Consider the following 24,341-nt stretch of genomic DNA (forward strand, 5'->3'; position numbering starts at 1 on the left):
GTATGTAGCATATATGCATACTCTATGTAGCATATATGCATATTTTATGTAGCATATGTGAATACTGTATGTAGCATATATGCATATTGTAAGTAGATGATATGAATTTTGCAAAAATGTGTCACCAGATGTACTGTACACTGATCCCAAGGTTGTAAAGAGAAGACAATATCTAACACTCGCCCTCAGTACGAACTAGGTGTCTTCTTTAATCATGCAAATTTCACAGGGCTTCTCGCTCAAAAGATATTAAGTGTCTAAATAGTAGGTCACAGTATTTGCCCTTATCGTCTGCATAGCAAGACAACACAGACAAGCAAGAAGAGAAGGAAAAGCCTCATGTTTTCAATCTTTAACATGCGAATCTACAGGTCCCGCTGGATACGGTAATGTCTTCGAGATATCATGATTTATTGAACGGAGCACGGATTTTACTTTTCATGCCTTGAATTGTGTGAACTGCCGACGATGAAAGCATTGAAAATCACATCCACGTGCCATCCATTCCACTTTGCAGTAAATTGGACGTTTGTCAAGATGCATGTAGGCCTACCGGCACGTTTTCTAGCCGTCCGATTTTATCCTATTCCACACCTGTGCCTTGTTAAGACTGATTCGCAAAGGACTGAATCAATTCAGGGGAATACTAACTGTAGGCAAAACGATTCTCAAAACGACACAGTCTACAACAAGTTTGTGCTTTGATGCGCCCATTCCGACTTTGTAATAGCCGCCGTAACCATGGAGTTATGGATACACGTCATGTCATCGCAGTCGTTTGCAGCAGTACGATGTAATAGCAGTCGGTGAGAATTCTCGTCGCCTGGGTACCATCGTAGAGGGCAAAAACACGTCAAGGGCGACTTAATGGTTGCTCTGTATGTATGTACGTAGCGTTTGAAATAAACAAGCAAACTGAATTGACCTTATCTGAAATTTGTCGACTCTGAAGCTTTGTGGAATGAAGTTTAATGAACGCTACACATTTACTCAGTGTAACGCACTGTAGGTTTTTCCCCGTTGACTTCGAATTCAACGATATCGTTATGTGACCTTCGTGACGTGCCGCATAGAAACCCTTGCGGCTCATTAGGCAGAAGCTGAACTACGTAACAAGCGTGATATTCTCCTTTCGTTTTAATTCAACGATTCAACATCGTCTAGGTTTTCGCCGTCGGATGTCTACCACCTTGACATTCGCCCGGGTCGGCTATTTCATGCAAGTGATCTCGTCAACTCGTTTCTATACGAAGACGTCAAAGCCTGTACTCGAATTATGACTATGTTTAGTCAGTTTACTTCCCAATGTACACGGTTACCAAATCATGGTTTTTGACTCACCTCATAAAATGTTTTTAACCACAGTACGAATAATGGGACATTTCTGTGAATTCATATCACAACTTTTGTCACCTAACGTCCATAACAGTAAATGATTGTAACATACGGTTGTCAATGTCAAATCAAACAAAACATTCAAGCATTTTTCAGATTACGGCCCATATGTTTGTATTTTTTGATATCCGTCTTTGATGATTTGTTTGAAGCAAAATGTCTATGAAGAAAAGGCCGTAGCTATAGCAACGCAGGTAATTAATTGCCGCGAGTGAGCGTACAACAAAGTTCATCGATTCGGTGTAGTCTTCTTGTTCGGTTCCTGACCCAACATTACCTTTACGCTCCCGATAACACATGGACACGTTTTAGCTATCAAACTTACAGGTGCCTGCAATGTTCCAAGCACGGTGGATGACGTAAATTGGCTACGATAACGACGTCATTCGACTATAACATCGATCAGAACTGATACAAATTTCTGAAAGTCGTCTCGGATCAATGAACTCCCGTGTGAAACGTCATCGGGCAACCTCTGCCCAACCTTTGAATGTCTGTGCAATTTGTGTGCGAACTTTTCCCTGAAAATGTGCTCTGAACATGAGACAGCGAGCGGCAAAATCGATGTCTGCCCTAGATATTTCACATACAACATAGAATAATAACTTTTCACATACACCAATAACAAGCGATGCTAACTTCAGACAGGAGTCCAAAACGCGACTCGAGATGGAAAAAGCTTCCCAAGGTTGCAATGTAATAAACTTCCTCTATTTTCATTTTTTTGAGAATTTCGCTCGAGGCGAGGAGGGGAAGGTTGCCCTTCGGTGATGCAAATTACTACATTATCAGCGATTTTAAAATTGCGTCAAGAATGTCGAATTCCGATTTCTACACAATGAGACAGACATAGCTGCCTGCCTATACGCAAGGGCCTGCTTATTTACAATATTATATTTTCTTAAGCCATTTAGAATGAAGCCGCTTTCTTTGGATTTGAAATTTGACACACACATATATGTACGTGTATATATATATATATATATATATATATATATATATATATATATATATATATATATATATATATACACGATTGATCGGCCGTAATAGTTCTAGGTTTAAAATAAAATCGCATGACTTTGGTTTCATTTTTAATACTACAGCAAGTCGAAAATCTATTAATCTTTTGTCCTTGGTTCTCTGATTTCCAACCCCAGGTGACAGCCATCTCGGCGGAAGTCAACTTTTATAGTAGCCGAGACTTAGGAACCTGTTTCGGAGCACCCTTCGCTTATAGTGTCGTCAGACATACACACAAAAATAAATTGCTGAGATTAGATATGAAAGGAAATACTCTTCGTCTGCAAAAAGTTATCCTAAAGGTATTAAAACCGTACCAGAGCACCATGATGATTGTTGCATACTTGTGATGTGAAGGATACCACCCATTTTCGTGTCCACTATAATTGAATTGAATTGTCCGCTAGTTGAATCCACGAAACCTCTAAAATAGCCAATAGGATTCTATTTTGTATTCAGCAGAGAGAGATAATATTTTTAAGTTAAGAACATTGCATGAAATGCGAGATTTTCAGCTGCGTAATGGCAATACAGAAACCTATGGGAAGATTGCAGCTATTGCGCATGATGAAACTATAGAAGAAAATTAATGCGTATCGATCGATGTCTAAAACTTTCATTGATTTGATTCGAATACCTGAAAACCGATTAACGTCCTAGGGTTGGTCTTTAATTTTGATGTATGTTGTTTGTTTTTGTGTGACTTGGGGCTGAACTGATAAGTTCACTTTTCCATATGGAAAGCTATGTTCCATGTAGCTGCAATAATTGTAGCCCTTGGTTGGCCGTGGGGCTTGGGCTTCTGTCGTGCAGCTCACGCCTTGCCCCAGCGAAGCCGCACGACAGAAACTCGAGCCCCATGGCTAACCAAGGGCTACAATTATTGCAGCTATGTTCCGTGTCGATCCGAGATGAGTACATGTGCCCTGAAACTAATTGAAACTTTGATTTCAGGTCTGGTGCATTATTTGAATCCGATATTTGACTATACGACGATGCCTAGTTTGTTTGTTTGTTTGTTTGTTTGTTTGTTTATGCTCCTTTACATCCACTGCTGGCCTTGCAAGCCTTAAGGTAAAGGCAAGTACAATGTATTCCAATGGTGTTAGTTACGAGAATCTTGTGTCGCACGATAACAGCAATTCAAAAGTTATAACAGACTCTATCTAGGGTTACATTTGGCATGACTATTTTTTCGACGAGCCTCCATTCTAACCCCTTATTTCTTTTGTTGGTTTATTGTTGACTGATATGGATCTTAGCCTATGTGGGTAACTTTGAATTTTTCTAGGCATAACAGATCACCTAACCATTCAGAATTCGTCGCATCCGTGTTAAATTACAAGTGCCTGTCATAGTGCACTCATTTGAAATGCAGGCTTTACCACAGCGACCAAATAATCCACCTCGTCATAGTTCAACCTTCATCGTGTTACCGATTTTGTCATTGCCTGCGGCTTAATCACTAACCATTAATACAACCATGTAGGAGAGGTTATTCGATAGGATGATATTTTCTATTCCCAGGGAAATTGCGTGTGCACATTTCAAAGCTATTTTTCAAGAAAACATTTTTTCCTAGTCACTTTCATGGTGAGTTTCAGTTCGGTGCCACAACTCTGTGTGTGAGACAGACACACTGTATGTACAATATAAGCGATTAACTTGGGTATCACAACACATTTCAAAGTCACCGTCTCATTGATTAGTTACTGTAAACCAGCATGGGCAGCTCTGTCTGGACCGCTTGCTGAACAGTTGATTACACTTGATCTACAATATAACTGTTTTAATAACGATAAGAGCTGAAAGCTAGAATATGCTTTCTCAGCTAAAACTGTCTCATATACACAGTTGTGGCACTGAATTGTAACCCACTGTAAGGCAGGTCTGTAATCATCTGTACTTGATTATTGCTGAAGAAAAGATACCATATACATGACAGTCTGTTCAGGTAAGCGTCAGGTATAGACTATCCTTGACGAAGAATGCGCCTCGACAATGAAAGACTTAAGGTAGAACGCACTTTCGCCTAAACTGTCCTTAGTAGGACCTTCAACCATTCTCTTACCTAAACAAGAACAAAATCAGTCGTCACCATGCAAAGTCTGGTACAAGACAAAAAATTACCACATGAATATATACTTGTGGTTGAAATTAAAAATGGCCGCCATCCCAATGTTTACTCTATCTGGAAAAACAAAACTTTCGAATGCCGAAAAACAAAGACGGAGAAAATGTTTTGTTACGCCAAGAGCTTGAAAATGAGCCCCGGGGGTAGATCAGAAAAGAATTGTAAAATATCGAGAGTTTGATTATCAGCCCCCGAGGTGAATTCCACATTAAATAACAGCATTCTACGGTTCTAGCGACTATCACGTTGTAGATCTCCATTATAGCTCAAACCACCAGATGGAAGCACATGTGAACGCACAGGATCTGCATGTGGGTAAGTTTTGATTAACTTAATTTACGATGTTGACTAACATATGCATGGCTTTGGTTGGTGGGCACTCACTTGTGTACATACTATTACTTAAGAAACTTAGAAGTGGTATTAAAATACATGTGTATTATTATCTTGTATCTTTATGATAAGGTACGCATGTACTCTACCCCTGGATACATCATGTTAACATCATACATAAATTTCGCCGAAGTAATGGGCGCCCTCAACGGTTGAAACTCGAATTCAAATATTCTGTAATTTGAAATTAGACTAAATACACCGGACATGAGAAATGTCGATTCTAACGTGAACAGAACAACTAGGCAAACTGTATCTTAAATACAGCAAAATCTAGCCCTTTCAAAGTGGCAGTTATCATATATGCCAACAACAGATGGTCAAAGGCCTCAATTTTTCATGTCATTTACCAGTGCAGAGTACTTTCCATTACTGTAATAAAACCCTGATTTATAAATTTTGACACTTGTGTTTCATATGCCTTTATCATCGACAATTTCAATGACATCCTGCATTGGAAATGTTTAAATATCACATATTTTTCAACTCACTGTAATGTACATTATGTGTTACACCTCGCTATTGATTGTTTTCCACATGGATTATAAGAGTCTAGGCTGGCTCGAACAGTCTTGCCTGGCGGTAAGGGCAGGGGAACACGAATGAAGTGGACCTTTCTCTCGGCAGTGACAAAGATCAGGACATAACAATGCTGGATACATTGTCAACAGTAGCAATGCATGTCATATAGAAAACTGCTTACAAGCCAAAGTCTAGGCTTTTTCAACATGATTTAAAGAGTGGCCTTGACACTAACGTTTATTTTCAGTTGCAGAAATATCGAAATGAGTCGAAAGGGACTGGTTATCGCTACGTCTCGTGGTGCAAGAGGGAAAATGCCAAGAGGATTTGACCGGTTAGAAGGCTTGACTACGACACTGACACAAACTGGGTTGACAAGCAGATAATTTAGGTTTTTGTTCAGTGTTGTTACCATTTGTACATGGTGGAAAACATTGACGGAAAACCAGAGAAAACGGTCCCGCTCCGAGAACAGCCCCGAGACGGGGACTGTGTCTTTTGGCACGCGTATACGCCAGTCACCTAGGCGACGGTAATCCGCACCACTTATCACCATAAGGAAGGTACTCCTCCCCCTATACACTGGCGATCCCGCCCTCAAGGCACTACGTCATTCAACCAAGCATTGTTATTGTAATTTCTGCATAAAATGAACAGCGAGGTCAACCGGTCAAATCCTCTTGGCATTTCCTGGCATGTGTACAGGCGTTCCAAGAGCAAGTCTGGTGAATAGTTTGTCTATCTTTTGTGATGGGATAGCAATGTTGGAGGGGCAGCTGTTCCGTTGACATTCACCTCCTGCTGTAAAGGAACCATTGAAGCAAACAGCTACATCATTAAACATACACTGACAATTTGCTATTTATAAAAGAGTTGCTTTTTATTTGTCAAAAAAAAAAATAATAATCAGATGCCCATTAAAATACTAAATACGTCGATCTTTAAAAATGTTCACCGAATCAACTGAATCTTTACAAACATGACAAATTTTTATAGGCTACTTTGATACAACGCTACGAAAACGGACAAAAGCAATATTTCTGAAATACACGTTGTTTTTAGTCATTGTATACAGGCTGAATTCTGGCTAGGCTGTGCTGTCTCAAAAATTCTTATCGACTGTTGGTGAAAATTATTCTAATACAAGACTAAAATTTGGTTAAATATCAAAGATAATAATAATTTTTGGAGAAATGCGACCTTTTTGAAAGGGGCTGATCTGACTATCAATACTAAATATGAATAGACAGAAGTAAAACACGTTTAAAATATTCTCATTTGCACGGCATTAAAGACTGTGAAAAATGTATGCTTCATAAATGAGTTCTAATTAAGTGTTACAAATGCAACCTTTTTAAGTTGAGATAATGACAATATGTATACCTACGACTAGCAGAAAAGTTAGAAACATATATTCAAGAATATGTGAGTACTTTGCAATTTCTTTAATCAATGCTTCCACAAGGATTATTGATAGGAACATAACCGTCTGCAGGTTCGTGATTATCATTTTCAAGTTCTTAGCTTCCTTTTAGTTGATTCTTTGAAATATAAAAAATATAAACACCAGAACATTGACTATTCAATGTATCTGGAAATTATGCATGTAAGTATGGGATTTGCACAGTTTTACATATATATTCAGGAGGGGAGAGATACAACGTACATTGATTAGTCTAATGTTATTGCTTATCTCGTACCAACAAAAAACGAAAGGAGCGCCGAGGGCGCACTGTATTTGGGAGACCCATAAGAGACAGCAGGAATAGTAAAACATGCGCATGATAAACAAAGGTAATTGCGATTGGCCTCACCACCCAAACCTATAAACAAGTTTGAAAGAGTGAAAATCAAACAAAGAAATTGTTCTTTGTGCTAACAGATAAAACAACAACAGACAAATAAGATAAATTGCTGACATAGGTGTTGTTAGAAGTCGTAAACTTTTGGATGGCGTACGTTTGAACAACAACTATTTCGAAACAAAATTGAATGTTAAGGTAGAACACTTTCATTGCATTTCATGAAAACTGAAAAAAATGGTGGAGTAAATAATAAAACCATTCAAAGTCTTAAAAGGCGCCATAACAAGTCCTTTTTTTAGAGCTTAAAGTAAAAATAGTAAGAAGTTCAAACAATAATGAGAATATCGCGGATTGTGGTACTACATTTGCTGAATCAGTTTGTAAAACATTTTAGAGATGGGGAACCTAGGTGGCAACATTGATGTTGAATTATCTTGTGAAGGGAAGAAATATGCAGGACGTTATAGGGTGTAATGGCAGCTCATATACATATATAAGGAATGAGAGTAGATGATCAACTTGTATTAAAATGAGTTGTTTTAGAGACAGTTGTTATTGCAAATTTTGCAAATTACGCGTTAGGTTCTTTGTCCCCTTCTTCGACAGCTATTTCACCTTCTTCCTGTTTCTCGTCACCTGATACAACTTTGTATTCAACCGTTTGGGATTTGGATTTGGATTTGGATGATTTTTCAGTTGGTTCCTTGTTTTTCTTGCACTTCGGGCAACATCGGCAGCAGCAGCAGCGGTCGAGTTTGCCGAAGTACCAGCAGAATCCCAGTCCGACACCAAGGCCGACGAGTCCAATAGCCAGGATGACAACAATGGCGATCCCCCATGGCCTGCGGTATACAGACATATAAAAACACAATCAGATATTCGACTGAATTTCAACCTGGCCCTCGTACTCTCGGGACTCAGGTTGGTATCGTTCTTGTCTCCCAGACTGTCGCTTTCTCTGTCCCTGTCTTTGTGTCTGTGGACTGTCACGCACGTCCCTCTTGCACTTCTCTACGCAGCAGCATCTATTCAGATATCCGAAATACCACAGCGCCCCCAAACCGATTGCCGTGGCGACGACACCCAGTACAAGGATAACTACCAAAATGATAGCCCATGGTCTGAAATCGAGCAAGACTGAGTGTGAGCATGTGCATGTAGCAAAGCAATCTAAAATCCAACATTGGTACTCTTGTGTTTATTTATTTATTTATTTATTTATTTATTTATTTATTTATTTATTTATTTTGTATTTATTTATTTATTTTCATTGATTGATTGAGCTATTAAGCACATCGCAAGCTTATTTATCACTAGTTATTCACATATAAAGAAAAATGCTAATTAAGTCGACATTTCAATACGCAGATTATCCACAGACAAGTTTAAGTATGGGAGCATGCCGCATTTAGAATTGAACTTGGAGATAATCAAAGGTATTGTAGGCCTACTTAGAGTAATGCTGGGACAGTATTAGTACTGTTATAAATGATTGTACTTACTAAAACGGCTAGACTTGGCAGCTGATTTGACGCCACAATAATTTATGTTCAGAAATTTATACTTAAAATCTGCTAATTATGGGAACTTTGATGAGAGAAATCCATCGCTTGGTAGCCAAAATGCCAAATTATTGTGCATTCGAGAAATTCTGGCGTTTTCTCCTACAAAACATTTGTGTCCTTCATGTACAAGGGAGATTCAGTATCGAGTTTCTTAGGAAACGTAGAAGATGATACACACATTTTGTATGTTTATGGCTCGATTAAGTAATGGATTAATTGCGACCCTAAAGCAAAAAGCGATGTGAAGGTAATTTTAGTATCGAAGTCAAAGATTAAAGATTGCAAGCTTATCAACAAAGCCTTAATCATCAGGACAACCATGCATTCATTTATTTCTTGGTTTTAAGAATTTAAAGCTTTATTAATTTTAAAGTTTATATTAGCTTTGTCGGCAGGAATGTATTTCGAATTTGCATATTTAAGTTTATCTGCCAAGAATGAAATGAACTTGCTATTAACCTAATGTTTTTCAAACTTTTTCTTTAACTGAAATATTTGCACATTAAGCTGCCATGCATACGGTGATTATTTTTCAGGAGATTCCAGTGTATTGGGAAAAGCCCAGTGAAATGTTAATGTCAGGCAATGAATTCGAAGTTGTGACTTGATATGAACCTAAAAACCCTTAGAGCCCAGTAGCCTTGAACGCCGATGCTGTGTGAAGTTGTGAACTGGTATGACCTTTGAACCCTACGAGGCGAGCAATCGAGGACGTTGATACTTTATGTCAGTAGGTTGCTTGTACAAATGAACATCAAAGTAGTGCATAGTGGTGTCGTCTTCTGTATCGCGCTTGCAAAATTAATGTTACGCCTATTTGCTTGTCCAGAGTCCTAAACAATTGACATAAATCGGTGTCGAAATGACGAGAATTATTCTACAATCCATTGTCGCATTCAAGACAATCGTTTCTTAAAACGTGAATATGAAGTCAATGAATGAAACCATCGCTTATCAACAATCATAATAAATATATGTACATATTATAAATATATGTGATATGTCAGTTCATGGGACCAAATATTTGGCAAGAGCTCGTGTTTCATTATTGAGTTGCCATTGTTTGCCTTGTTGTACCTGAATGATACATGGTATGGGCCATGAAAACAGCAACATTGAACAAGAGCATAGCCAACAGTGATTAGTGTGAGTATGCCATCTGTGGGAGTAAATGTGGCAATGAGATAATTAGGTGAGCTTTTATTCAACATTCTTACAGAGCGTATGAACAAAGTCCTGTCACCAGACAAATTGTCGCGAATCGAACATACCAGGGACACAAACCATAGAAAGAAAAATATGATTATAACTTACGGTAATCCACCTGCACAACAGTGGTATCCCTTCTCTCTGGTATAGCAACATTCTCTGTTGTTGATTGGTTCATATGGCTGTGGGCACGATTTGATTGGATAGCTGTCAGGACATTGGAGGGCGCAGGCTGTCATGAAGAAAAGGAAAAAATCGCTGGTATTAGAGTAACTTACAACACCTGATAGTATTATCTTGAATTGGTATAGACTACTGAGCCATATATGTAAATATATTACAAATACATGTGATATGTCAGTTCATGGAACCAAATATTTGGCAAGAGCTCGTGTTTCATCATTGAGTTGCCACTATTTGCCTTTGCATTTCTGCCTATTATGCCAATCTTTGTATTAAAAGTTTGTCTGTAATCGTCTTCAATTAGCCAGTCGAGCTTGAAGGATGTTATGATGATTCCTAATCATGAATTAAGTATTGACATTTCATTCGTAAGGCACTGAAAGTGCAATGGTAGCTGGATTACTCTATAGTTCGGTGACAGCTTTCTCATCTTAATACTAAGTTTTAAAATATTGTAAATAATCCATTTTTACTGAAAAATTATCACCATGTCCCTATATAAGGATCAGTGCGCCAGTATTGTCTTGCAAAGAGGAAACAAGGGCGTTAGTTTAACTTCTAATAAAGGCAAACAGCTAGGTCATGACCCCGTATGAAAGGTTGTAAATATTTCAGACAGCGGTGACCCGAAACCACTATACTTACAATAAATCAGACGATGTCATCATGAACGATGATCATAGCGATAAATTTTACGCAGGTGTTCAAAATGAAAGCTTTATTCATTTTCAGACCGTAAATTAAACAACAAACAAAGCTCAATCGAATATGGCGGACTTTATCAAGTCTAGATGATGAAATGCACCGATCACCAAATAAACAGCGAGTCTTGGAGACATGGTGACTATTGTACCTTTGGAAGCTCTCCCGGCGGTATGTTCGTCCCTACCAACTGTATAAAACCATTTTTCAAGATTTAAGAGTGATGTGTCACTTTGTTATGACATCATTGGCATCACAACACATTGGAGGCATTTTGTTTCACAGAATCAAACAACAACACGTTGAAGAAAATGTGAATCGGATTAATAGGATTGGTAATAATATTGTTGGTTAAGATGCATATTTTGTTGGCTCATTAGAAATAATAAAAAGAACTTTGATATAATAATATCTATCTTATACCCTTGCTGCATACAATGTGAAAGTAGTAGAACACGTTTTTTTGTTAGAACAGTTTCCAGATTAATGAAGTAGTATATCTCAATTAATGACGGAAGAGTGAAGGAAGATGAGACTTTGTGTGGTTGTCTAAGCTTATATCATTTTATGAATGTCTGTAAACATTGTTTTCCCAGATTTGACCTTATGAGGCAGACAACTGTTTATGGGTCACATATTGTAAGCCAATTCGATTAATTTGAGTGTAGATGCAAGACAAGTGGTGTGACAGTGTTTGTGTAATTTTCTCTGAACGGTGAAAAGCACTGGAATGAGAAACAACACTCATTGAAATATGATTTGAAATAGTATCACCTTGCTAAATTGCAAGACTAAATAATGGCCAGATAGCGACCTGCTTTACACCAAACTGTGATTAAACGCTGATAATTCTTCGATTCTTTTGATACAAATATCATTTTCTATCTTCATTATGCAACCCACCACTTGTGGCTTCAGATACGTGAAAGTCATGCATATGTACGGAAAACGTTAATTTTAAGCTTAAAGCGCGACAACTGAAAAATCTTCCATCTTAATAAGACAATTATTTATCTTGAATGATGGGAATTTTGATTATATAGCATGAGCTGCATGAAAAAAAAAGGTATTATTGCCGTGGAATGTATTCTACAGATAAGACGGAAAGACCAACATTCTCCTCTTATTTATTTGTTCACTCTATGCCCTCTACTATACACACATTTAGATTATCAAGATAAAGAAAATCTGTTTAATATTTAGTTGTTCCATTTACATCTTCCCTCGAACACTGGCTAAGATAGTTTTGGTGAAAAAGATCACTTGAAAATTATAGTCACGACAGTTAGGGTTAGTCAGTGTTATTGTATATAGTGTATCGCAAAACATGGACCAAAGTCTGCATATTCTCTGTATGTAAACAGATAGAGAGATGCTTATAGACAGACGAATCGTCATGCACTAGCATGTTGCTGAGATCACGTCTATTTATAGAAGTAACCCTATAAATTATTGTATCACCATGGAGTTTATATCTGGACTGCGTTTTAAAGCCAAAGGAATACATCACATTATGTCATAACTGGTGTAGGTAAACGATTTGCGTCAGGAAATATAATATTATTTAGCTACCTGTACAGTAACTCTAAGTTTTGACAATTTTCCCGGTATTTTTGTTCCATGTAGTAACTGAAGTCTTGAAATACCCGGTATTTTGTTCATCAATGCAACTTGTCAGTGTGTCATGTGCATCGTTACTGTTGAAAACTAAATTCAAGTGTTAACCTGATTATGATTGGGCACCAATGCAAAAGATGTGGCTATGCCATATCTCATCGTGAACAATTCCCAATTTTTAGTTATAAGAAAACTGTTGATATTCGAAACTTCAAATAAATTTGGTGTAATAAATATAATATTCTGATATAAAATGACCATGGAGTTGAAATAACTTATGTCAGCCATCACGTGTTTTGTGTTATGATTGGGTCACAATGCATAAGGTATTACCACGTCTATGATGTCTCATCCGTAAACACTTCCAAATATTTTATAAGAAAGCTGATGATGTTGAAACATCGACTAAATTTACTTCAAAGATGTACTATCCTAAATAGATCTTAGTTTAATGAAAATGCAGAGTTGAGTGACAATTATTTATGCCAAATATCATATGTTTTGTGTTACATGAGCCCCAATGTATGAGGTATGTACCTAACCCATGTACCTAACTTAACTGAGTTACAGCGTGCCAAGAACCAGCCATTCACTCTCTGCTTCTAAAAGCTGTTGTAAGACAAGTACGTAAACTTGTCAAGGCAAGAAGTTAGTAAGACAGTAAAAATGTAATTGTATTCAGACCATAGTATACTGACTTCAGAGATTGAAAATGCGCAGCGAATCACCATTATTTGCTGGAATATTTTGGTACACTGAAACAAAGCTTTTTGACAGGGTGAACATTTTTTAGAATCAAGTGACCTCCCACCTTCAGTGCTGTTTGAAAGGAGCACGACCCGGGAGCACGACCCCTACTGCAAGTTTCAAATTTCAAATACCCACCCTCTATAGATTTTGCGAGACCACTACCGGCCTCCCATAGGATTACGATTACTTCAGAATGGGAAACTCCATGAGTGTTTGTGCCATTCGCTACGGATGTTGTCCGTTCAGAAACTTTGTAAAACTCCATCTTACGGGTACTAATACAAGACGCAATATTCTTTCCAAATAGGTCTTTGTTGGAAAGGCTCGATCCGTACACAAACTTTACGAGGGCTAAAGGGCAGCTACTACACATTACACACTGCGACACACTGACTGACTGATCTCTCCGATGACGTCATTCGTGTCTCTGATCTTCTCAGTCATAGTATCATAATAGTTATCGAAAATATCATGTTCTGTCCAGTCTTTATGATGTTTTCTCGGCCAAAGGTGGCCAAGATTACCCAAAGACTTTGTCGGAGTTCTCAAAAGCGGAAATGGCAGCGAGCGAGAACAAATCAAATAGATTCAACTTTGCTGTTTTTTGTATAAACACATCCATATGACTGCAAAGCTAATGGAAAAGGGGAATACATAAAAATTGTACAGACATATTAGATGGCGAAAACAGATTGCATTTTTACCCCAAAACACCCTCGAACAGCCCATTCCTAATATTGGGTGATAATGCCTTGTAATCGCAGAGAAATAAATACCTTACTAATTTAAGTACAAAGTAATTATGTCAGCCATGACTATTGATATGGCACAACTTACGCTTCGACTCCTCACACAAAATCAACAGAGAAACTGACATGATAAATATATTTCAGTCGGTGCAGTATTGTACGCTTTCCAAAATCGTTATCGAGTGACAATATTGACACATAGCTCAACGTGCAATCAGTGAAGGCCTAAGATAATAATCATTACATTCCTTCTATTTGTATTCCGTTATCTATTGAATCGCTGGATGTCATTTCTGTTATGTAATACAGATACATGTAACATATCTTTTAAACTCACATATTTTACATGAAAAGTAATTGTTGCGCCAAGATCGGATTTAACTGCCAAGGGTTAACCTGTACACTTTATGTACGTCAAGGACAGCTGAGCTATTTATGCTCGGTATTTTATTTGTCCAACTGTATCAACTCGTAAACTTGAAAGACAGATTTGTGTCCAAATTTGACGGTGTAACCGATGAAATGCGGTCATAACACGTATCCTTAAGCTGAACTGAGGTAGACATTGTGTAATAACTTCGTTATAATTATATATAATTACCAAGCTGGCCCGCTTGCATTTAAAAAAGTATGATCTCTATTCTTGACCTTGGTAAAAATTATGTTTTGCATCTATCTGGAATGCATAGTTGGCCTCAGTCACAAAAGAGTCATATATCATGTACAAAAGCTGACCTTTCGACATAATTTACAACATTATTTAAAGTTTAATTGGTCTTATAACATTCCTTACAGATAGAATAATGGAAGGGACAGGGCATATCGTTTTACACTTCTCCCTTACATAGCGCAGCAGCGGGGTGAGCAACATACACATCAATCGGAATTGAGAAAAATCATCCGGCCGTGACAAAATTGTTCTTGCCGATATTTCGCAGGAAGAAATCTCTTTGTAAACGTTACTACATGGCAAATAAATCTTACACCGCGTTGGTCTTTGGAATCCGCATTTAAAATAAAATTGTAAAACGAGCGCACACGTAATTCCGCAGGAGCTCACAGTTGTTTCGTGTGCGACGAAACACTGCAGCAATACCCCATACCGTCATAATAGTTTCCATGCCAATCCGCACCCTAATTACTGCTCGACCGCTGATGTGTGTGTTCGTTTGACTCCGTCACTGATGACATTAAATGTTTATCTGTTTCAAATTGAACATGCCTTAAACTTTGGCATGTGGATAGAAATCAGTTGTATACAAGATGGAAAATTTTACTTTTTTACACAGTATAAAGAATGCTTGGCGGCGCTCTGTTTTGTTGTATTGCACCACTAAGTAAGTTTGATTTCCTTTCGTTTACGAACGGTTCAACGATAAAATTCATTTTTCAGCTATATATGTATCTTCTTTCAGCTAAAATGTAACAAAATTAAAACTTAGACTACTTTGAAGGCTGGGGACGTGTTTATATTACTGTAATCTTTTATATGACGTAAGATCGTAGGCACCTTGTGTTTGTTGACGACCTTAAATAACAAATGTAAATGTATCAACAATATTTATTTCAAAATAATCTTCTTTTTGTGCGTTTACACTTCTTTGTGCCAAGTAAGAATAGTTCAAATATACCTTGACAGTTTGAAGAGATAAACATGGTTTCCACTGTGTGCTATTAAATGTTTCTTTTCACTCTTGAACCAGTCTTTACAACTTACTTGTGGAGGGCTGCACACCCATACCCCTTTACTGCACCCTATATACACAGGTCATTAGATTTGATAAATTGGCGTACACGAACAACACCACCGCCCGAATGGCTGTGTAGTCACGGATGCTTGTCCCCTGCCAGTCCCGGGGCAAATATAATTTTGTTGACACTGGGAAACGCTATTATGATTTACGAGCTACATGGGTAGAAAGCTATGTCGGCTTTCTCGTTTAAAATCACTAATTGCGTTTTGAAAAAAAAAAAACCGTGAGAATAAAATTTACAACTGCAAAAGAAAACGTGAAATATAACGGTAAAAAGGGTTGCAACTGTAACGGAACATGTGCAAAACTGCCATCACAGAATTCGATTAGGAACTTGTTTCGTTTGATTACTTTATCAAGCGCGACACCATTTTGAATAGAGAGTATTCACGATCGGAGTGAATCATTGTTACCGTAACTGTGAAATATCCACTAAGATTTCAATTTAGTTGAGTGATTTGTATGCTTGGTACAATACTATGGTAGTCTGGCTGACACTGTAATGCAAAATTTTCAGGGAGTTGGACGATAAACAAGAAAGGGCCGCTTAGTACGCATGCCCAGCACCCACGATAGCATTCTGACTAAAAATGGCGTTCTACTATCACATAATCTCTGAACACAAATCATCAACAGGTGGGATTTCAAGTTGTGGACGCAGTTTTCGAGTTTGGTGAAAATTTTCTGTCTCATTTCCCTTGAAATTTCCTAAGACTGCATGTCTGGGATTTTGAACGCATTATCTGCGCCACTGAAGTGTAACACAGTGTAATGATTAACCCCTGGGCTTGGTCGTTGAGCATTTGGTGCGAATAATATGCCATGCGCAGTGTTGGGACAGGGCAACCTTCACACCTGAAATTCAGGACGCAAACATAAACCCGACTTAACAGAAAAATTACTCTACTCACCCGAAACCAGGAAAACAAACACTATTGTGGCGAGCACATGAAAAAGACTTTTTAGCAGCGCCATTGTGTTTCAACATGGACACGCTTACGAACACGAAATACTTGTGATATCATGTAAGGCTTTTAATGATTAACCGAAGTTTGTGTAGGCCTACGTGCAAAGTCCAAGTTGTTGGGTTGGGCTTCTAGCGTCATGAGTGTTTGATACGGGGGCCATCTCATAACACTGAATTGTATTTTACCATGTGATCATTGTTTTGACATGGATGATCATGTAGGGACTCGGCTCATCGGTTGAAACAATTACACTTTGGGCTAGACCTGTCATCTAATGTCTTCCCTGCTGCTATGCGTGGGAACCCGATCAACGCATAAAGTTTGATCTGAACGCTACTTGGAGCCAAGCACTGCCGAGCACGGCCTGTTCAAACATTCTGGAAAGTACATTCAGTTTAATCTTGCCACCTTATTTGAACTTTGTGCTTGTTATAAGAATATCGATGCACGCCGCGGTCAGAGTAGAGCAGCATGAACGAAAGTCTGGAAACTGCTATCAAATGCGAGAAAGACTGACATTGCCAGGAAGGGCGATGCCTGCCTTGGTTTACGAACGACAAGAGACGAGAAATAGTGGTGTTGATGGTGACGATTTCTCAGGATTACTGCTTTAACATCAGTGAGCGTAGTTATGCGTTTACACGGATGAAATGCACATCTACTTTGGAATAATTAGGTGCAAAAGTTAAAACGAACATATCAAGTTGACTAATATCGCCGTTGGAAGACTTAGTCATCTAGATGACTTTGAGAATCTTAAAATACCAACGGCACTTTATAAATTTACCCACAATACCTTTGTTCGACATAAATAAATGAAGTGAAACCTCTTTTTATGCACGGTATAGCTGTGTAATCTCATAGGAGTGCGCCACCAACGGCCGAAGATCTTTTCATCTTTATCGCTGCGTTGTTGTACATTACGGTCTGTTGCTTACTTTCTCATGTATCTTCATGTACCCTGATTTCAATAGATACTCATCCTTGTTTTACTCGGCCATCTTTTAGATATGTATTTATGACTTCAGCCTCAACCTTTTAGCCGTAGTGTTAATCTTTTACGGGTCGGGATTTCTCGCCTTCACAGTTTATTCTCAGTGAGTTTTCTTTTTGAAAATGTAATTTAAAGTTTGTAGGCTGAAAAATGATTGTTATGGCAGATATGCTTAATCTTAGAATGGAAATTAATACAGACATTACATACATGTGAATAAACAAAGCGAACCAAGATTTATGAACTTTGTTTTTAAAATGTAAAATTTATTTACGAAATAAAAGTTTGATTACAAATACGTTCAATATCGACAAGACGCGTCATACCAACATGGGTGTTAAGGAGCAATGTTAGGAAAATGCTGCGAATGGTCGGAGAAGAATGGCAGATGTAATCCAATTTAACTGAAATGAATAAGTTCGAACTTGTGAGCTTTATTCGCCGACTTGTTTAGTCAAGCGCCCTCAATCGTTAAACCTGTTTTGATGTGTGAAGTGGGTCTCGGTATCTTTTCATTGATAGTTCAGCTCTCCGACAACGTTGACTTAGTGGTCCGTGGATGATCGCCGCACCCTATGGCCGCGGGCTCTACTGTTTTCAAGTCATTTGATAGAGATTTCTGTTTACAACGGGTACTGTACACATAAAATAGCTCACCTATTCTCTTTGACCTTCGGTCTTTAACCCTGCCGGGGGCAGTGACACACATGTCACTATGCTAAGACAAGATTCCGTAAAATTCCGAGGCTAAACATTATGGGGAACGGAGAGTATCTCAAAAAGTGTTAGAATGAACTCATCGGATGAGACAAAGATATAAATTTCTGACATAATCATGAACTTGACTCACGGAAATACGAACAAGTTATGCAAACCGTGAGATTACATCGGGGCCAGTTATCTGAGAAATATTTTTATCGAGCTTCGTGCCTCGATTTTTACCAGGCTAAGATCAAAAAGTGGCTGCATTTCCAGGCTCATTATAACTCCTCGTCTCGTATTATAGCTATACAATATACACCAGAACAATATTCAAAGCGTTTAAAGAATTGAAGGGTGTTATTGAATTGAAGAAACCAACGATCGGAGACTGTGTTGAAATTGGTAAAAGTAATTAAATTTCATTTTTACGCACTATCCAACATTCACTTTAGAAAGAAAGCTCAGCCTGACAAGCTGCACATCCAGCAAAGTGCGTCCATCGTCTCTTGTGCATCTTCAGATTGTTCTGTTTGGGCACAGTTATTTTACCCAAAGGCTATTGCGATTTACACTCAGTACATTCGAGTATACCGACGATATCGAAACTTGTTGCGTATTTTATGAAAACGTTGAGCAATGCAGCTCTCAGCCACAGAGCAGTTTGTGGCTGAAATGTAGACAAGATGCATAATTAGGGACTGGGTCAGTTTCTTCGGCCGGGGGTAGTGGAGTCATGGGTTTGCAGGATCATCATGGTTTGAAGTATGCAATACTATTTAGGGTAAGTGTGTTTTTGAACTAGGGCACAGGCTCATAATTGCACAAATGATGGATCATACCTAGATCATATCATTTGGTTACAGTTTTCGGCGCGGACACAGTGCGCATCAGATATGGCAACCACTAGTTCTTAAGGGCTTCTAATAGGAGATGTAAATGGAACAAGCAAAACAAGTCCATATTTTTTTGCTCCTGTCCATGGTTTTGGTAAAGGCGTGATTCTAGTTTGTCAACACTACAGATAGTGATGAAGTATCTAAACCAGTCATTAAAAAGGTAAGTGGGAAAACTAATATAGAGAAATTTATATTCAATACAGTGGAAACTGGTACAAGAACAGCTTTTAAATTGTGACTTCAGAGAACTGGAATAATTCACTGTCATCGAATATAATAAACTTATACCTAAATTTTCATGGAAAGACTTAATTAAACCGGTGCTGTGTTAATTCTTCTTCAAAGCAGAGTAGCTGTAATTTATGAAAATGGAACTTAATGAAAATGGAACTTAATGATTATTTTTGTTCTGCATTATCAACCACAGTAATGTACTCTTTAACCTTTTCTCTCCATTTGACTCAGTAGAGGTCCACCAATACGGTGAAGTGAAGGATTTAAGGTACATGGCAATGCCAATTGTTCAGCTTTTTCAAATAGCCTGCATATGTATAGACAAAAATGAAATTTTCAGCCTGGACCAAAATTCAGGTATCGGCAATTTATTCACCTTGAATGATACTGGTTATTGACATTTTTGCTGTATGTTTTACACATTATATATGCTATGTTGACAAACTAAAAGTCTGGTCATTTCTGCCGTTTGCATACAAAATAAAAATTGTGGAAATTTGTCAGAAGATATAGCTACCTTTCCTTAGATATATTAAGCTCTACCCATGAATGAGGTAAAACAGACTTTAAGTGAGCCAATAACGGGTTCATTTATACTTGACGTGATGGCTGGAAAAAGTATAATTACCCTCTGAAGTCTTTGATGTACTGCTGTTGTCTCTTTGTGTTTGACTTCAATTTTTTGTACAATAGTTCTCGACATCTTGTTCAGAAAGCGTGAAATACATTCACAGCTCATTAAAAATACTGTATTGACACTTTAAATTTGAAAATGTGAAATTCTAAAGCACAAACAAACACACACATAATATATATATATATATATATATATATATATATATATATATATATATATATATATTATACTTCCTTTTTTTTTAAATTCAAATTTCTAAATAGAGTTAACACAATGATGGCGGCCATTTTGAATTCCAATTGTCAGTATATTTAAGGTGCTATATTTTCTCAAGTACCAAAATTAGCGCGGTGACCCTATTTATTTCATTTTCAAATTTAAGGGAGTAATAACATGTTTTCCTCGAGGAAAGTTGAAACAAAGGTTTCTAACTTTGAAGGCGTATAGCAAAAGGAAATACACCAAAGGCTATTTGGTTGAAAGAGTAGTAATAAATAACGATACATGTTCACAACAGCACAGAATTTTTGGGTCAACGAAAAGTCATATTTTTAGGGCGTTGTATCGGTGTTGCCGTTGGTTGTACCAGCTTTGAAACCCGAACAAAAACATGGTAACCGTTACTACGACGGCGAAAAACGTCACCAGGGAGATGACAATCAACAACCACCGTCTGCAATGAAACAAAGAAGAGATATCAACAAGGGAAGGATCGTACTTGCGAAGAAAATAACATCGTACTGGCGACACGCTTTAACTGACAACCGTCTTTGTCGGAAGTTCTGTCGGATACTGTACAGTGCAAACGTTTTCGGAAAACATAACAAGACGGAGCCTACAATGTTCAACATTGAATGTATTAGACAATTATGGATATTTTTCGTTAAAAAGGCTCTCGTGTTTTGCTATTGACAACTGATTCAGAAGCTATACTTACGGTAACCAATTGATTTCGTGGCCTGATTCTTCGGTCGTTGTAACTGTGACTTGCGTTACGTTGGCCAACCTGAAATAATGAGAAAATGTTTGACTAACATTCCTTTTGTCAAAACACAGGAATTGGCCTATGCCTATTATATTGGCCTATTACTCTGAGAGTGTAAAACCTAATGAATGTGCATCACAGATCTGTGTTTGTCGAGTGTGTTGAATCATTTTCAGACATTGACTAACCACTTACGAGTATTTGACTTGCTCCGCGCAGCACTGATGGGAAAGATGACCCTGGCCCATGCAACACTTGGTCAACCTTGGGTCATCGCCGACACGAGGACATGTCGGGAATGGATAATCTTTGGGACAATAACTTGTTGATGCGGCTGTTAAGGAATAAAACAATAGGTCAATGTAATGAGTAATATGATATAGTATCTTGGGCCTGACTAACTCGATAGTTGAAAATTGTTCTATAACGAATTCGAATTATGGTAAGTATACATAAACCATCTCACAGTTAAATAGTAACACACGCCAGCAAGGGCAAGATCACGATTTGTTGCCTGCCTTCGGGCTGGTGCTCATGATGGTTATGTTGATGATACCTTCGCCTTCAGCTCGGCCTGTTCCAGCGTGTGTTATTAATTTTATTACATCGAACAAACACTTCTGTTTCCGAAACATGCAGTCAAGTGTCGATCGAGGCTCGCCACTGTCAAACGTTCTATTTGTTGCTCGATCTCAATGCTACATGAAATTCAAGGTCAACTTAAATTCATTCTAAAAACGAAGATAGTGTTGTCAGAGCTTTTCTCGTTTAATGCACTAAATGTCGTCTACTTTAGGTAGAGCTAATTTCTTGTAACTTTTCAAAAGCTATTGCTTTACAGAAAACACCAAGCAAATGTACGCTATGATGTGGTACTCGTAGAAAGGACGCGCGGTATTCATGGAAATGTTAACGGGCTATATCAATGCATGCGACAGGGCTATATCACCTTAGCCATGTCTTGTCACTTATTGTTCTGTATCACGTGAGTGAGGCTCAGCCAATCACAGTAGGGCCTACCTGTACCTGGAGGATACGTGAGGTGTAATGATAAACTTTGTGTATTGGCCTGAAATGATCACGCCCTCACTGGGTAATTAACTGACGTTGCAGAAAGTCCACTGCGGAACAAAGATGGTAGACGAGACGTGATTTACAGAGAGGTCACAGTGTACCAATAAAAAGCTAACCCAGTGTATTGGTTTTTACAATGTGTATCCATATACAGCCTGAGCATTCAACAGTAAATTCAGCATGGCACTCGAATTATTTACTCCATATCGCTAATCTGTGGCTAGGCTTTGACAAAAATAAAATTCCACAATGACGACCTAGTACTTCTATAGTTTGTAGGATGGATGGTTTTGTATGTCTAGAAGCTTGACTAAGCATACCTAGTGCTTTCCAGACACATGGATTCAGAAGTGGAATGCTGTAGTGGCCATGCAAGTAACCGTCCACGGGATGGCCACTCAAAAATAGGTGACCTCATTCGGTTTCTTTGCTTAAAAGGGTGGTTCTTGATGAATGCACAAATTACATTTAAAGGACACTGCCACGCCCGATTATCATAATACCTGCATAACATTAAAACAACCCCCTTATAGACAAGTGTCAACGTTCAAAAAACTACGTTCGAAGGTTATGACTGCTCAGCTGTTTGGCCATTATGCCGCTAGACATTATGCCCTTATTACGGACACTCGTCACTGAACGTTAATATACGGATGAGCTCGGGTCAAATTCTGTGTTACCATGTTACTATCAGCACCGAACGATGAAACCCTCTCAAGAGCCAAGGCTTCATGTGAACTGGTATACTGCCGCCAAGCCATATAACTCTAAAATTCTCCCTAAGTGTTTCGGTTATCGAAGCGGCTTTGAGTACTAGCTCTATTGAATTGCACCATGGGTTGCCTATCGGTCTTGTTGCTATACTGAATACTATGATCGCTGAGTTCAATACCCAAGCACAGTAACAATAAAATCAATAATGCAAAAGCATAACAGTGGTGCGTTTCACTTACCACGTGACAGATATACGAAAATCAACAAAGATGAGGTATAAATGCTGATTTTAGGAGACGTTGCCATGTTCTTGTTATACCGACGTGGTCATGCTGATGAACACTGTTGACCGGAGAGGATTGTACAGCTATGAACTTTAAACTCTGCTGGTCTCTATTTTATACTAGTCTGTCTGCCCCCTGGTCGAACCTGTTATTTATTAGCCATTATAATCGACCACTGTAATAATTTGTACGCAAAAATCACTGCCAACCAGTGTGCAAAAATTACATTAACCTGCTGGCTTTGTGCAAGCTTTTCTATGCAGAGTTGTGTAAATTTAAAACCAGGCTGATCTATATGCCACACTATTTTTGTGAGATAAAGAGATGGGTCGGAAAAAGCTGACCAGATTGTTCTGATTTTCGGTTTACTTCACCAAAAAATCAATAGAACGAACTTTAAGCATTTGGCAGAATGGACAGCATAGAATTCCAAACAAAAATGCGAAAGTTCTACTGGTAGATGCTGTAATCTCCACAAATGTAATAATCTCCATAAATGTAATATCAACCACAATTATAATAAAATCAACCACAAATGTAATAAAATAGTCAACCATTAATGTAACAACCCGCAACCATAAATGTAATAAAACAGTCAACCATAAATGTAATAAAACTCAACCAGAAATGTAATAAACTTGAACTTGCATATGTGATCATTTGTTTATCAATGCCCTGAGTAAATAATAACTTTAATAAGACTAGTGTAATGTTATTGCATACTTTCTTGAAACTAGGTTTCCTTTCCGAAGCACAGAATAGAATACTTTGAGAACGCTATCAGAAAACGGCGAGGTACTGATGAAACCGTTAGATAATGGAAGTGGAACAGCAGTTCTAGTAGACACTGATAATTACATAATAAGGAAGCGTCAAAATAACTTGTCAACCAGTGATACCACACAAAGTTTATGACAGATGACTCAGAACAAATAACAGAGAAATATAAAACCTTATAACAGAAACTTACGACACAAAACATGTGCACGAGAACATATATTTCAATCTAGTAAAAACAATACGAACACTACCTTGAACACTGTAGAACAAAA

At 38.0% G+C, this 24,341-nt stretch overlaps 2 protein-coding genes across 3 annotated transcripts; both read right to left on the reverse strand.

Moving 5' to 3' along the window:
• Window positions 1–6,321: 6,321 nt before the first annotated feature.
• LOC139117241 (uncharacterized) lies at window positions 6,322–16,857 on the reverse strand. Of its 2 annotated transcripts, none has more exons than XM_070680187.1 (3): window positions 16,713–16,857; window positions 10,152–10,278; window positions 6,322–8,114 (listed from the first exon to the last, which is right to left on the reverse strand). In XM_070680187.1, exons 1-3 carry the CDS (start codon window positions 16,774–16,776, stop codon window positions 7,844–7,846), a joined length of 462 nt encoding a protein of 153 aa, XP_070536288.1. In that variant the 5' UTR covers window positions 16,777–16,857; the 3' UTR covers window positions 6,322–7,843. The 2 variants fall into 2 exon arrangements, with proteins under 2 accessions (XP_070536288.1, XP_070536289.1); XM_070680188.1 differs by having other exon boundaries at window positions 6,322–8,393; window positions 16,713–16,844.
• Window positions 16,858–20,531: 3,674 nt separating this feature from the next.
• LOC139117841 (uncharacterized) lies at window positions 20,532–23,739 on the reverse strand. The gene is made up of 4 exons (XM_070681079.1): window positions 23,245–23,739; window positions 21,413–21,551; window positions 21,170–21,238; window positions 20,532–20,905 (listed from the first exon to the last, which is right to left on the reverse strand). Exons 1-4 carry the CDS (start codon window positions 23,309–23,311, stop codon window positions 20,776–20,778), a joined length of 405 nt encoding a protein of 134 aa, XP_070537180.1. The 5' UTR covers window positions 23,312–23,739; the 3' UTR covers window positions 20,532–20,775.
• Window positions 23,740–24,341: the final 602 nt, after the last annotated feature.

Source organism: Ptychodera flava, chromosome 18 (assembly GCF_041260155.1).
Source record: "Ptychodera flava strain L36383 chromosome 18, AS_Pfla_20210202, whole genome shotgun sequence".
NCBI classification, from domain to species: Eukaryota; Metazoa; Hemichordata; class Enteropneusta; family Ptychoderidae; genus Ptychodera; species Ptychodera flava.